This window comes from Giraffa tippelskirchi, chromosome 9 (assembly GCF_054371585.1).
Source record: "Giraffa tippelskirchi isolate mGirTip1 chromosome 9, T2T-mGirTip1v1.2.pri, whole genome shotgun sequence".
Taxonomy (NCBI): Eukaryota; Metazoa; Chordata; class Mammalia; order Artiodactyla; family Giraffidae; genus Giraffa; species Giraffa tippelskirchi.
Genome location: NC_137283.1, coordinates 49,059,084 through 49,072,937, shown reverse-complemented (window position 1 = coordinate 49,072,937; position 13,854 = coordinate 49,059,084). Strand labels below are relative to the sequence as shown.

The 13,854-nt window shown below is 58.6% G+C and overlaps 1 protein-coding gene across 1 annotated transcript in view; it reads right to left on the bottom strand.

Annotated features, from left to right (window-relative positions):
* LOC145520021 (laminin subunit beta-2-like) overlaps positions 1–13,854 on the bottom strand; it is a 15,984-nt gene extending 2,130 nt beyond the window's left edge. The window contains exons 1-31 of the mRNA XM_081525438.1: positions 13,769–13,854; positions 13,458–13,639; positions 13,188–13,312; positions 13,032–13,105; positions 12,734–12,922; positions 12,605–12,665; positions 10,469–10,668; positions 10,265–10,385; positions 9,994–10,182; positions 9,716–9,895; positions 9,481–9,593; positions 8,820–8,899; positions 8,578–8,734; positions 8,067–8,213; positions 7,738–7,896; positions 7,530–7,651; positions 6,915–7,035; positions 6,033–6,225; positions 5,797–5,940; positions 5,479–5,710; positions 5,239–5,402; positions 4,471–4,710; positions 4,156–4,376; positions 3,494–3,590; positions 2,604–2,985; positions 2,266–2,429; positions 1,832–2,091; positions 1,536–1,700; positions 1,288–1,426; positions 316–505; positions 94–235 (exon numbers count right to left, since the gene is read on the bottom strand). Coding sequence (XP_081381564.1) covers positions 94–235; positions 316–505; positions 1,288–1,426; positions 1,536–1,700; positions 1,832–2,091; positions 2,266–2,429; positions 2,604–2,985; positions 3,494–3,590; positions 4,156–4,376; positions 4,471–4,710; positions 5,239–5,402; positions 5,479–5,710; positions 5,797–5,940; positions 6,033–6,225; positions 6,915–7,035; positions 7,530–7,651; positions 7,738–7,896; positions 8,067–8,213; positions 8,578–8,734; positions 8,820–8,899; positions 9,481–9,593; positions 9,716–9,895; positions 9,994–10,182; positions 10,265–10,385; positions 10,469–10,668; positions 12,605–12,665; positions 12,734–12,922; positions 13,032–13,105; positions 13,188–13,312; positions 13,458–13,495 — 4,809 coding nt within the window. The 5' untranslated portion in view covers positions 13,496–13,639; positions 13,769–13,854. The remainder of the gene's footprint in view (positions 1–93; positions 236–315; positions 506–1,287; positions 1,427–1,535; positions 1,701–1,831; positions 2,092–2,265; positions 2,430–2,603; positions 2,986–3,493; positions 3,591–4,155; positions 4,377–4,470; positions 4,711–5,238; positions 5,403–5,478; positions 5,711–5,796; positions 5,941–6,032; positions 6,226–6,914; positions 7,036–7,529; positions 7,652–7,737; positions 7,897–8,066; positions 8,214–8,577; positions 8,735–8,819; positions 8,900–9,480; positions 9,594–9,715; positions 9,896–9,993; positions 10,183–10,264; positions 10,386–10,468; positions 10,669–12,604; positions 12,666–12,733; positions 12,923–13,031; positions 13,106–13,187; positions 13,313–13,457; positions 13,640–13,768) is intronic.

The window sequence follows — 13,854 nt, the reverse complement described above, 5'->3', positions numbered from 1 at the left end:
GAACAGGTCAAGGATCTCAGGGGAAGAATAGAAATGGGAGCAGCCTCTGAACAAGAGGTGTGAGGGAGCTGAAGAGTATGGGGGGGGGATCACCTCCTGTACACTGGCCTCCGGACCCCGAAGTCTCTGTTTCACCACCTGCAGCCCTTGCTCTGCAGCCCTTGCATGAGTTCCCGCCTCAGCCAGCACTCTCTCCAAATCCAGCGCTTGGTGCAGAGCCCTGGCTGTACCCGCCCTGAAGGATGCAGGCAATCAGTCCAGCATTCCCTTCCTCCCCACCCTCTGACCTCTACCACCAGCCTCCTGGCCCTTCACCTGGTCTGCTGTGCCTGATGGAGGACACCTTCAGCTTTGGGCAGCTCCTGACTCATGGCATCTGGTGCAGGGAGGGCACCCTGGATCTGATCCAGCAGGAAGGCAAGGCCCGCTGCCCCATCTTGGGGGACGGGCACCACCAGCCCACGCCATGCCACCAGCTCTATGCTCACAGCATCCGCACCTTCAGCTGTGGGGATGAGGTAGGGATCCTGGATGTGAACTCTGATCCCTGACTCAACGAGCCTTGACTCTAACCTCTCACTGACGTGCCTCTGATATGATTACACTGTGTGCTAGACGCTGTGTGCAGACTCAGTCATGTCCAATACTTTGTGACCTCATGGACTGGAGCCCGCCAGGCTCCTCTGTCCATGGGCTTATCCAGGCAAGAATACTGGAATGGGTTGCCATTTCCTCCTCCAGGGGATCTTCCCGACCCAAGGATTGAACCCATGTCTCCTGCACTGGCAGGTGAATTCTTTACCACTGAGCCATCTGGGAAGCTCATGCGAGAGGCTTCCAAGAGCCAACTGTTACATTTTCAGGAATTATATTAAGCACTTGTTAAATAATGTGTGTGTGTGTGTGTGTTCAGTCACTCAGTCGTGTCCAACTCTTTGTGATCCCTATGGACTGTAGCCCACCAGGCTCTTCTGTCCACGGGATTCCCCAGGCAAGAATACTGGAGTGGGTCGCCATTTCCTCCTCCAGTTGTTAAATAATAGGTAGGCTGATATCAGTCATGATGGGAATTACTCATACAATGGAAATTGACAGACGTTACAAATCAAGCCCTCCTGATCCCCAGGTCTAACCTGTTCAACATTCGGTAGCACACTAATGCTCCCACTGGACCCCTGGTCAGCCCTAACAAGTCTTCCTCATTCTAAGAGTATCCTAGCAGGGTCCTGGAGACCCACCTGCCCCTGCACTCAGCACTGAACAGACATATAACAAGCAGACATGTACCTAAGAGGAAATGTTGGATGGTCTGCACAGTTGCTTGCACAAGAGCCACGGTGGCCACGCCCCAAGGCCCCCTTGCACGATGCCACGTCTCCCAGGCCTGGATTCCTGTGGAGCTTGCAGTGGCCTGGATCTGCCGTAGCTGGTAGGGGTGGGCCATATACGGAATGTGTCTCTTGCGAGCCCATGGCCCAGCCATGGTACCCTGTGACTCCCCCAGGCTCCCCTCCACAGACCCCACAGCTCTGTACCAGATGCTGGCACTGCTCCAAGGTGATGACTGCTACGTCCAGGCTACGGGAGGAGTTACGGGAGGCAATCAGAGCCCACTGGGAGGTAGGCAGGGTCCCAGGGCAAGAGGGAACACCAGAGGGCACAGGAACACGAACCAGCCCAGGTCCCCGACCCCTGCATCCCTGCCAACAAGATTGGGGTCCCAGTGAGGAATTTGTGTCCCGGATCTCGAACGGCCCTACATTTAGTTTAGCTCTAGGGGAGAGTCCTCGCCTTGGCAAAACATCCCCCAATGACCCATATCTCCACCCACCACCACTCCAACTTTGTCTAGCAGTCGCAGAAGCCGAGGGCTCAGCCTCTGGACCCTGTTGACCAGCCCCTTTAATTTCAGCTGCAATACAGCTGGCCCTGTGGGCCGGCCTGTTGCCCATAGCAGCTGCTCTGTCCACCGCCGGGCCTCCTGGGCCTGTCCCAGGAGGCTGTCTGGTCCTCCAAGTGTGGCCACGACCTGGACTGTATGCAGGGCCTCTTGAGAAAGCAGGGCAGCTGAGAAGACCTGGGCCTTGGCCTCTGTAGGGGATAGGAATGACAGAGGAGTGGCTCGGGGCTCCACTGACTAAGGTGGGTGTCCATCAGCCTCCTGGGTCGCCCAGATACATAAGCAAAAACACCCATTCCCTTCCTCCTGGCCCAGCCTTGCCCCCACCCTCACCTTGGCCCATCCACCTCCCTACTTGCCCTCACCTTGGGCTCCCGTGGCCTTCCTGGGCCAGGCCAGGCCCTTGACACAGTCTAACTCCCTGGATAATTCTTCCAGCCGTTCACACTGTCCCCTAACCCGTGACTCTCTCTCTGCCACAACCTGTGCTGTGACCCGCAGTGCCTGGGCCAACATGGTTCTTTCTGTCCTGTGGGAAGATGGAGTATCAGCCTGGCCAGAGATGCCCCTTTCCCCCTGACTCCTCACTCCAGAGGACTCATCTCACTCCCAGACCCAGGACTCAGATAGGCCAGCCAGTCTGAGTCCCTGACCCTGGGAGGCCAGCTGGAGCCCTCCTCCCTGATGACTCCAGGCCCCTTGCCTGAGTCCGGTGATCCACTCTGTAAGTTGTCGCAGGGGCCCTCTGGCGGGGGAAGGCGATTCCAGGAGTGTCTGGACCTGCTGGAGTTTACCCTCCAGGGCCTGCAGCTGTCCTCCCCAGTGCCCGGCACCCCAGCCAGGCATACCCTGGTGTAGGGTGGCCACCTTGTGGGCTACGGTGTCCAGATGCAGCTGGAGGGGAGCCAGGCGGTGGTCCCAGGAGGCGAAGCAGGGAGGGCAGGACGTGCAGTGTGGGAAGCCGCCTGTGGAGCCACGGGCACACGCCTGGCACCTTGGCCCTGAGATGCCCTCTCGGCAGCGGCAGGTGCCCGTGTGCGGGTCACAGCTGGGTGAGATGGAGCCCTGGGGGTCACAGGCACAGGCTGTGGGGAGAGACAGGGTCAGGGCAGGCAGCAGGTGGCCCTCACCCCAGCCCCGCCTCCACCAAGCCTAGAAGAGGAAAATCGCCCTGTGTGGGCGTGGTGGTCTCTCCTAAGCCACTGCTCGGCCAGCCAGGGGTAATGGCATCTACCCCAGCCAGAGGGGCCATCCCGAGTGGCCGCCTTTGGGTAGGAAGACAGCCTGGGGCTCCAGTGGCTCTGTGGCCCAGGCTGGGATCGGCTCAGGTCAAGACTGGCAGGTGGGGTTAGGAAAGAAGCACCCAGCATGTCTGCTCCACAGACCCACCTGACATGGCCTTGCCTACACTCTTTCCCTGTAGCTGTTTTCACGACTATTACTTTAAGTTTTGGAGAAAACAGCCATGAGCACGTTGCACACTCCCTCAGGTTAAGCCCAGGGTTCCGCTGCCCCTCCACCCCACACCAAGGGCCCTGTCAGGACGGCCTCACCCCTGGTGGTAGAGTGTGGGAACCAGCATGCCCTGCTCACCTCTGCACGCCCGCTCCGGGTCACCCCAGTACCCATGCCGACACTGGGAGCATGTGCGGCCCCCAAATCCTGCCCGGCAGGGGCACTGCCCCGTGAGCTGAGGGAAAAGAGTGTGGCCAGTCAGTGAGCCAAAGAGGGAGGGAGAAGGGCAAGAGGGCTCAGAGCAGCACACTGCTGCCTCCCCTCAGCCCTGTTCCCACCCCGGCAGTACCCACACTTGTGCGTGGCTGAAGGCTTCTCCCCTCCTTCTGCCTCTGGTCTGAGCCCCAGGCCGGCCCCCACTTTCCCACCATCCCTAGAAGGGCCCTCTGGGTTCTCAACTCCTGACAGGCCCCTGTGTGTCCGGAGGTGAGCACCCCACTGTCTCCACGGCCTCTGACTCCCTGACTCCCACCCTGTCCTCAGCAGGGACTCGAGAACACACTTCAGACCTCGTCTCTTTCAGTCACCAAATGAATGGGGCTGGACCCGTGTGGTCTCAGGTCTGCTCACAGCTCATGTCACATGAGAGCACAGACACACAGCTGTTCGCAGCCATGCACACCTCTGCTGGTGGTCACATTAACACTCGCACCGGCCCTAAATCACACTGTGTCACAGGCACAGACATGCACTCACACCCGGCCACGGCTACACGCTACGTGTAACACGGGCTGACTCACTGGGTGACACCCCGGCTGCAAAGTGTGTCGGGTGTGGCAGCTGCAGGGCTCACAGCCCCGGGGCCCTCCGAGGTTCCAGAAGAGGGGGGCACAGCGGCTACAGTCCCGCCCCAGTGTGTGGGGGCGGCAGGGGCACTGCCCACTGACAGGGTCACAGAAGCAGACTTCAGCTTCAGGTGGGCACCTCACAGGGCTGGTGCCCCGGGGGTCACAGCTGCAGCCTAGGGACAGGGAGGGCTTGACCGGGGCTGAGGAATGCGAATCCACCCCTCCCCCACCTCGGGACGCCCTCACCCACCCCACCCACACACTCACGCCGGCAGCCCCCTGGGCGCAGGGCACTGCCGTGGAAGCCAGGCCGGCAGTGGGCACAGCCAGTGCCATAGCTGTGGTGCAGACAGCGCTGGCAATGTCCACTGTGGGGGTCGCAGGCGGCTGGGTCACGGGGATCAATATTGTTGTTGCACTGGCAGGGCCGGCATGGACTCCTTCTGGGGTCATTGCCAGGCCAGGGGCGCCCAAAGTAGCCGGAAGAGCAGCGGTCACAGCGGGGGCCTGGAGTGGATCGAAGTGAGAGTGGGTTGTCTTAGGTGTCTTCCTACACCTTCCGGGCCTTTGGGTCCCACTGAACCAGCCAAAAAGTCTGCCATCCAGCCAGGAGGGCAGAGGATAGGATAGCCACATTGTGGCCCATCTTCTTGGCTTACAAGTTCTACACCTCTAATTCATTAAGAATGGGAACTCCTGGGACTTACCAGTTGGTCCAATGGTAAAGGATTCACCTTCCAATGCAGGGGACACAGGTTCAATTCCTGGTTGGGGAACTAAGATTCTACATGCCCCAAGGCAACTAAGCCCACACACCACAACTAGAGAAGCCTGCTCACTGCACCTACTGAGCCTGTGCACCACAACAAAGACCCAGTACAGCCAGAAAAAAAGAATGGGAACTCCTTGAGGAGAGGAGCCCAGCCTGTAGCTCAAACACACAGGTGGCACTGGCAGAGATTTGCTTTGTGGACCTAACAGGACTGTGAACGAGTGAGCGGAGCCATGGGTTGGTCACTGCCAACCGTGCCTCACCTGTATAGCCGGGGGCACAGAGGCACAGAACACGTCCACTGGTGCTGTCCACATGGCAGGAGGTCCCATGATAGAGGCCTGAGCCAGGGTGCCCAGGACAGGGGCAGGGCTGGCACTGCTGGCCTGAGCCCAGGGTGGGGTCTCCATAGTAGCCGTCCAAGCACCTGGGGGCAGTGGCACATGGAGCAGGACCTAGCCCCTCATCCTGACCCCTCCCCAACCCTTCCAGTGCAGCCTCACCTCTCACAGTGCCGGCCTGCGGTGGCTCCGTGGCAGTCCTGGCAGATGCCTGTGAGTGGGTGGCATGACTCGGCGTGTCCATTGCAGGCACAGGGCTGGCAGTGTGGGAAGCCCCACCGGCCAGAGAGGCAGCGGTCACAGCGGCGACCAGCGAGGCCTGCCCGACACGTGCACTGCCCGCTCATAGGGTTACAGATGGCACTGGCAGCCCCCTCGGGGTGGCAGCGGCACTCTGTGGGAAGTGACAGGGCGATGAAGCCACATAGAGAAATGACACGCTGGTCCCAGACCCCACACCCACAGGCCCTGAAGGCTCACCACGGCACCCGGTGGGCCCGAGGCCAAATGTCCCAGGCAGGCAGCGGTCACAGGTACGACCCGTGATGTTAGGGCGGCAGGGGCACTGCCCCCCCAGCGGGGCACACTCGGTGCTCAGCGAACCCTGCAGGTGGCACTCACATGCTGCCAGGAGAAATGGCAAGATCAGATGAACCCTGCAGGCCCACTGCAACCCCCATCCTCCAGTCCCCCTCCAGCCATGGCCACGTGCTCACCGAGGCCACCTCCATGGAGCAGGGCTGAGATGCTGCAGGCAAGGCGGGCGCAGGTCTCAGGCGTGCTTTGGGCTGGGCTCACCCTTGCTGCCTCCAGACAGCCCGCCTCGTGGAGCTCCTGCAAGCGCCCTGAGGCCCCAGGGTCCACGGACCTCAGTCCAGGCAACTCTTTAACCCGTGGCAGGAGCACGACCTAGTAGGAGGGTAGAGGGAGGAGGGCAGGGGGCAGTAAGCCCCATCCCACTCACTCACCCCTGTGCTGGAATTTCCATTTGTATACACATTGGCCCTCACAGCCCCTTTCTGCCACTTTCCTGTTTCTCTTTTGAGTCTATTTCTCCTTCCAGTGGCCCCAGGGATTCCCTGGTGGCTGAGATGGTCAAGAATCTGCCCACAATGCAGGAGATCTGGGTTCGATCCCTGGGTCAGGAAGATCCCCTGGAGTAGGGAATGGCTACCCACTCCAGTATTCTTGCCTGGAGAATTCCATGGGGTCACATGACTGAGAGACTCACACACACACATCAGTGGCCCCAAACCAATCTAGGCAATGCGACCCTCACTCTGAATCACTGCAGCAGCCACCCTCTAACAGTGTCTTCCCTGTTCCAATCCCTTCCAGGGCTCCCACTTCCCCAAGACAAGCCCCTCCTCCGGCCCACAAGGTCCTGTGAGGCCTGGTGCCTGCCTGGCTCACCTTCTACCCTTGGCACATGCATTCCCCCTGCCTGGATCCTCCTCCCTCCTCTCTCCACCTACCTCAGTCCTCTTGGTGCAACTCTAGGCCTCCATGACACCCTGTCCCTGGGCCCACTGCACCCACACTGTCCTGCTACAATTTGTATCTCCCCTAGATGTGGTGGGGAGCCCCTAGGATCTCACTGAATCCAGGAGGATCGTGCCTCCCTCGGGTCTCCGCCCCTCCTTGGTCCGCCACAGCCGCAGGGTCACAGAGTAGCGTGTTCCGGGTTCAAAGCAGAAAGGTCTGGAAAGAACCACGGCTCTGCAGGGACCGGGGAGAGGAGTAAGGGTGGGCTGAGGAGGACATGATTGTGCAGTCCAGGAATGTTCCATTTCCACTGTGCAGACATGGGGTCCAGTGTTTCATCATACAACCAGTGAAGAAAGATCAATGTGCTAAACCCTGCCCTGTTTTACATTAGGTCCCTGTTTTGAATGTTCTATGACATGTTAGCTTCCCTGGTGGCTCAGTGGTAAAGAAGCCGCCTGCCAATGCAGGCGACACAGGTTTGATCCCTGGGTTGGGAAGATCTCCTGGAGGAGGGCATGGCAACCCACTCTAGTATTCTTGCCTGGAGAATTCCATGGACAGAGGAACCTGGTGGGCTACAGTCTATGGGGCTGCAAAAGAGTCGGACACTATTTATCAACTAAACATGTAACATGTTGGGCGTTTCCCACTTCATTTGGGTATTGCTTCAAATGTGTTGGCTACATAATAGGGTCTTGGTTTGGGGGTCACAGGGTTCAGCCTACCTGTGCACATGGGTCAAGGTCGCCTGGAACAGCTGCTCTGAGGGCAGCGGACGGGCACAGCGGGTACTGCGGGGCTGCGATTGGGCACGGACCCAGACTAATGCCTGCCACATTTCAGGTGCCTAGGATCAGGAGTCAGCAGTCAAGGAGCTGCCCCAACCCACCACCCGGCACCACCACCTACCTGCTTGGCAACCATGCCACTGACCTGGGTCTCATAGCGTAGGACGATGTCATAGTCCAGGGCGCGAGGCACTGTGGGTGCCAGCAGAGAGAGGCCAGCCCCGTCCACCACACGTGCGAAGTCTGAGCCTCTCCCCAGTGCAGAGCCAGCTCCCTGATGCAGGGGCGGGGGCTCCCCTGGGGTCTGGATGTGAGACACAGACTCCCAGGCCCAGACCATTCCAGGACCGAGGACACTCAGGATTTAGGTTCCCATTCCTCTAAGATCCCAGAGACCCACAGCCCCAGGGCTTAGGCTCCTCCCTACTAAGACCTGGTGACACGTGACCCAACCCTGCCCCTCGGAGTCCTTACCCTGGGCAGCTGGTGGCTGTACCGGGCTTGCCTGGCACGTTGGAGGGCACAGCGAGGGTCACGCTGTCTCCAAAGTCGAGGCCCGAGCCAACCAGAGGAGGTCCCTGGGGCTGGTGTACAGTAGTGGGGAGCAGGCCAGGGGGCTCCCTGGGGGCAAGTTAAGTATCAGTATCCTCCCACACTGTCCTGGATGGGGACTTTTTTTTTTTTGGCCACAGCTTGCAACCTGTGGAATCTTACTTCCTCGAGCAGGGATTGAACCCACGACCCTCAGCAGTGAGAGCTCAAAGTTCTAACACTGGACCACCAGGGAAATCCTATAGTGGGAATACGAACTCTGTTCAAGTCACCAAACTTCCAACCGTGCTAACTCTACCCCTACCTGGACCTGCCTCACCTTCCTAACCCTGTCCGGCCTCTTCTTCCAACTAGCTCTCTCTGGATGAGCTCTCCCTGCCCTGAGCCCCAAGGTGTGAGCCCTGATTTCCCCCTGCCCCTGCTGGACACTCACAGGCAGCCGGGGGTCAGCAGGCTGGAGGCTCTGGCCATGCTCTGCTTCGGCAGTGGCCTGGTCAAGGGTGGCGCAGAAGTACCCAGACTGGAGTTCCTGGCAGTGGCGGCCGTGCAGGTGGGGGCGGCAGAGGCAGAGGCCCTGCCCTGCGGAACACCTGGGCCAGAGTGGGGATGGGGACGGGACACAGTCGACTCCCAACTCTCCCCAGTGGACCCAGAACCCCAGGCCCTGCCCTGTACCTGTTGCTGTAGGCACCCCCAAAGTCACAGTCACAGGGCCGACAGCCTAGAGAGTCACTGCTCAGACCCCAGAACTCAGGCTGTAAGAGAGGAAGGTAGGTGGAGGAAGGAGAGGAAGATGTGGGCAAGGAGAAGACCATCAGGAGCCTGGGGCTGAAAGTATACGGGGACCAATCGTAGGAAGAACCGGCGGGGGGAGTCCAGGGCTTGAATGCTCTTCTGTGTCCATCTGGGAAAGCTAGAGGGACCCCTGGTGGACTCCTGCATGGTTCCACAGAGGCGAAGTAAGAGGTAAGAAGGACACAACCAGGAGTAAAATAAAAGCTAAAGGACTTGTGATGTTCAAGGAGAGGCAGGAAGGGAATGCCCCGAGTGCCCCTTCAACCACTTTTACTGTGAAACACCTTTAAACTCAGCGCACCATAATTCTAGCACTCCTTTTAACTGCTTTTCCTTCTTTTGTTACCAAAGCTCCCCCGTGCTGGCTCAGCTAGCCAAGGCGGCGCTGACTCTGGTGACCAGGTCAGGAAGTGGCACCAACCCACCTTCAAGGCTCAGTCTGCAGTCACACTTATTACAGCCTGGTACTTGTCAGCTTCTAGAAGCTCAGCACCCCAATTCAAGCTCAGATCAGAAGTAGGGGGTGGGGGTCAAGCCTCACCAGACAGCGGCTGCAGTCCCGTCCAGAGACAAAGCGTTTGCAGTGACAGGCACCGCTGGATGGATCACAGGCATGAGTGCTGGGGACCCGGCCCCGGGCGTCGCACCTGCAGGCTAGGGCACACAGCTGTCAGGGTGTTAGGAGACTGCTGCGGGGGCAGGAGTGCTATTAGGGCAGTAACTGGGGACACAGCAAGGAGGATCTGGGGATGGCGGTCATGCTGAGGGTCACTCACGCTGGCAGCCTTCCGACTGGGTGAGGCTCAGGCCATAGTGACCTGGCCGGCAGGAGTCGCAGCGCTGGCCCCAGACGTGAACTTTGCAGCGACACTGCCCAGAGAGGAGGCCCTGGGTGGCATCTGTGTAGGCATCACACAAACCCCCTTCCAGGGCACCCACAGGGTCACAGTCACAGGCTGGATCAGGGGTCAGAAGTGGGGACAGAGTCAGGTCAGAGGTCATGTGAAGTTTAAGGATCAGAGTCACAACTGGGATCGGGGATTGGAGGGCTCACGTTTGCAGGAGTGAAGGGAGCGGGGGTCCTCCCAGGGGTCCCGGTGGAAGAAGGGCCGGCAGAGCTCACAGTGGTGCCCGGCTGTGTTGTGTTGACAAGCATCACACACACCTCCACTCACGTTGCCAGATGCGAGATACAGGGCCATGTCAAAGTGACAACTGCGGGCGTGCCCGTGGCACTCGCATTCTGGAGCCGGGCAAAGAAGGTGGGTATGGAGTGGGCTGACCCATGGTAGGTGTGGCCAGACAGAGCAGGGCATGGCACCTACCCTGGCAGGCGTGGGGGTGCCCAGGCTCTGCTGCCCGCCATGGGCGGTCCTGGTACAGGCCCTGGCAGCGTTCACAGTGGGTACCAGCAGTGTGGTGGCGGCAGACACAGTGGCCATGCACCTGGCAGGGAGGAGCGCAAGATCGGCCCTGGCCCCCTGGCTTACCCTCCCACCAGCCACTGATGCCCCTCCAGGAGTACTCACCATGCCTTCCACGCTGGGTGGGGACCCAGGTACGGGCCTGCACTCAGAGGCATGGCCGTGGCACAGGCAGCTGCCTCCAACCACTAGCTCATAGAGAGCGTAGTAGTAGAAGGGGTGGCCCTGGAGGCCCCCTAGGGGCCTGTCACCCAGTGTGTGCAATTTGGAGAAGTTCACACGGAGGTTAGTCACACGCAGGAGTTCTGGAGACACATGGAGAGCCCTCAGGTGCACTGGTTGTGATTCCTCTATGCCCAAGATGGAGGAGGAACTGTGGGGGGTTTCTCTCCTCTCTACATCACTGAAGCCACCTCCTCCAGCAACTGCACTATGAGATTCTCCCATCCCTAACCCCCTGAATATACTGTTTTAGGATGACCACAGCCCAGTGGTGATTATCCCACCTCTGCACTGCGTCAGACCTGCTATCACCCCGGGGCTGAGACATGCACACCCCACTGCTCCCTGGACACCCCTTTCTGGTATCTCTAGATATGGGAAACCTGCTTCCCCAATGCAGTAAAGGACCCCATTCCCCAGCCCATCACTAGACTGAGATCAGCTCATCACCCAGCCAAACCAAGGGAGGTATGTGTACTTATTAACTGCCCCTCTCATTTTTTATGTCAGCTCCAAGGCAGTTACCCTGTTGATCTGCTCCACTGAGCACCGCCCACAAGATGCCTGGCCCACAGTGGGGCTCCAAGGGTCCATGGACCCCTTTCTCTACAGAGCTTAACTCAGTTACCAAACCAAGGCCACCTCCTGTATCTCTCTGCCAGAGGTCCCTTTTCTTCTATCAGAGGAACACACTCTAGGTCTTAGAAGGGTGAAAGGGGTGTGTGTGTGTGTGTGTGTGTGTGTGTGTACTTAGAAGGGTGAAAGGGGTGTGTGTGTGTGTACTTAGAAGGGTGAAAGGGGTGTGTGTGTGTGTGTACTTAGAAGGGTGAAAGGGGTGTGTGTGTGGGTGTGTGTGTGTGTACTTAGAAGGGTGAAAGGAGGGGTGTGTGTGTACTTAGAAGGGTGAAAGGGTGTGTGTGTGTGTGTGTGTGTGTGTGTGTACTTAGAAGGGTGAAAGGGGTGTGTGTGTGTGTACTTAGAAGGGTGAAAGGGGTGTGTGTGTGTGTGTGTGTGTGTGTGTGTACTTAGAAGGGTGAAAGGGGTGTGTGTGTGTGTGTGTGTGTGTGTGTGTGTGTGTACTTAGAAGGGTGAAAGGGGTGTGTGTGTGTGTACTTAGAAGGGTGAAAGGGGTGTGTGTGTGTGTACTTAGAAGGGTGAAAGGGGGGTGTGTGTGTGTGTACTTAGAAGGGTGAAAGGGGTGTGTGTGTGGGTGTGTGTGTGTGTACTTAGAAGGGTGAAAGGGGGGTGTGTGTGTGTGTACTTAGAAGGGTGAAAGGGTGTGTGTGTGTGTGTGTGTGTGCGCGCGCGCGCATGCACGCACAGTAGCTGGTAATGATCGAAGTAATTCAAGGTGGGTAGAGATCATAGAACATAGAGAAAAAGCTACTTTGGGGTTTGTCCTCCTGTTCTGGCCCTCTCCTGGTCTGGTTCCAGGCTGCCCTGGTGGGTTATGTTACGTCTCTCTTGTGCTTTAACAAGATTTGTTTTACGAGAAAGAGGTCACACCCAGAGACGCGCTGGCACCACCTCGTGGCAGCTTCCAGAATGCAGTAAACTAAGGCGGGGTGGGAGGGCAGACAGTGGACCAGGAAGGGGCTGTGATGGGGAACAGTGAGAGTGGCTCACAAAGCGGAGTTTATGGGGGACAGTGTGATAGGAGTAGAGGTGGAGGATAAAGATTGGGCTGGCAGGGCCAGCAGTGATGTGGACCACAGTAGAGTCTCCTCACAAAGGACTTCAGTGATGGGGCAGAAGTATAAACTGCTACTCATGCTGGTCCGTATGCATTGGGCACGGGTATGGGAAGTGTTAACGGGACATGGACGGGGAGCCATATCAGGGACCACAGTAGAGGACCAGGGTGCGGCAGGGCTGGGAAACAATCACTGGGGGCTGAGCTGGTTTGCCTGCTACTCTGCCCCACTAGTGCACAAACTTAGGCAGGATCTCTCCTCCTACAGGTAGGTTTCTGGTTTTGCTGACATCCAAGGAATCCAGGACTGACTGTGGGATAGTTACCCTGAATCTCCGTGTTGTTTGTGTTCTCCGCCAGAATGGCTGGGTCAACTTGGAAAATTACCTGGGAAGAAGCAAGCTTGAGCCTCTGGCTTCATGCCAGGGCCCCACCCTCCTTCCTCTGGGCCTAACCTCTCCCTTGGTGGCAGGCTCGATGTCTGAGTAACGCTGGTCACAGACAAGGTCAGTGACTCTGTGGCCAGGGGCAGGAGGGATCCCAGGAAAGAGGCCTGAGCAGTTGTGGGCAAAGTAGCGGTACACATGCCAGGAGTGGCCATGGTCCATGGAGCGCTCAAGGAGCAGAGCTGCTGGGCGGAATGTCTGGGGACAAGATGGGGTCCTTGGGTCACCAGGGACAGCCATCAGTGGTGGCCACTGGGTCAGCATCAGGAGGCAGAGAATAAGCCTTCAGGGTGGGGCACTGGGTCACCTTGAAAGTCATGACGAGGTGGGTAAAGTAAAAGGCACCCTCTAGGTCCAACTGGATGGTGACATTCTCAACACCTGTAACCACAAGGGCTGCTCAGTGGCCAGGCCTTGACCCCAGAGCCCAGACCTGCACACAGGGGCACACGAGGACCCTCACCACTCTCTGCTTGCCACCAGGTCTTCTTGCCATCAGGGTCACTCCGGGAGACCACATTCTCGATGCCATGACTTTTCCCGTCCCGAGTCACAAAAGCAGCAATTCTCAGAGTCCTGGAGAAGCACCTGAGGAGTTATTCGGCAGGAAGTGCATGGTTGGCCCCCACCCTCCTCCAAAACTTCACAGCAATGACCTGAACTCCCACAGGAGCTGAACTTGCCCAAGAAAACCCAAAGATACCACCTCCAGAGGCCATACCCTTCTCCCTACCTGTAGTTTACTGACAACACAGTAGAGCTCAGGGCCATGGAGGCCACAGGTGGATGAGGCTCGAAGGCTCTGGCCACGGCCAATAACCAGATTGCCAGTAGGTGGGTGGCAGCTGCCACCTGAGCAGCCAGGCGGAGGCATCATGTCTGGTACCTTCTGGGCACTTGTTCTGGGAGCTGGGACTAGGAGGGGCAGGGTCTGAGTAGAGATCCTAGGGGTACCCTCCCCCCACCTCACTCCATCCCCCAGGGAGGCCTGGTGATTTCTCCTCCCCCTCCAAAAGGCTCTCAGGGAAAAAGACCATCTCTCACCCATGGGTGGCAGCAGCAGCAGCAGGGCTAAAAGAAGGGGGCCCAGCCCGGTTGGGGCTCCTGGGCGGTGAGAGCCAGCATCAGGC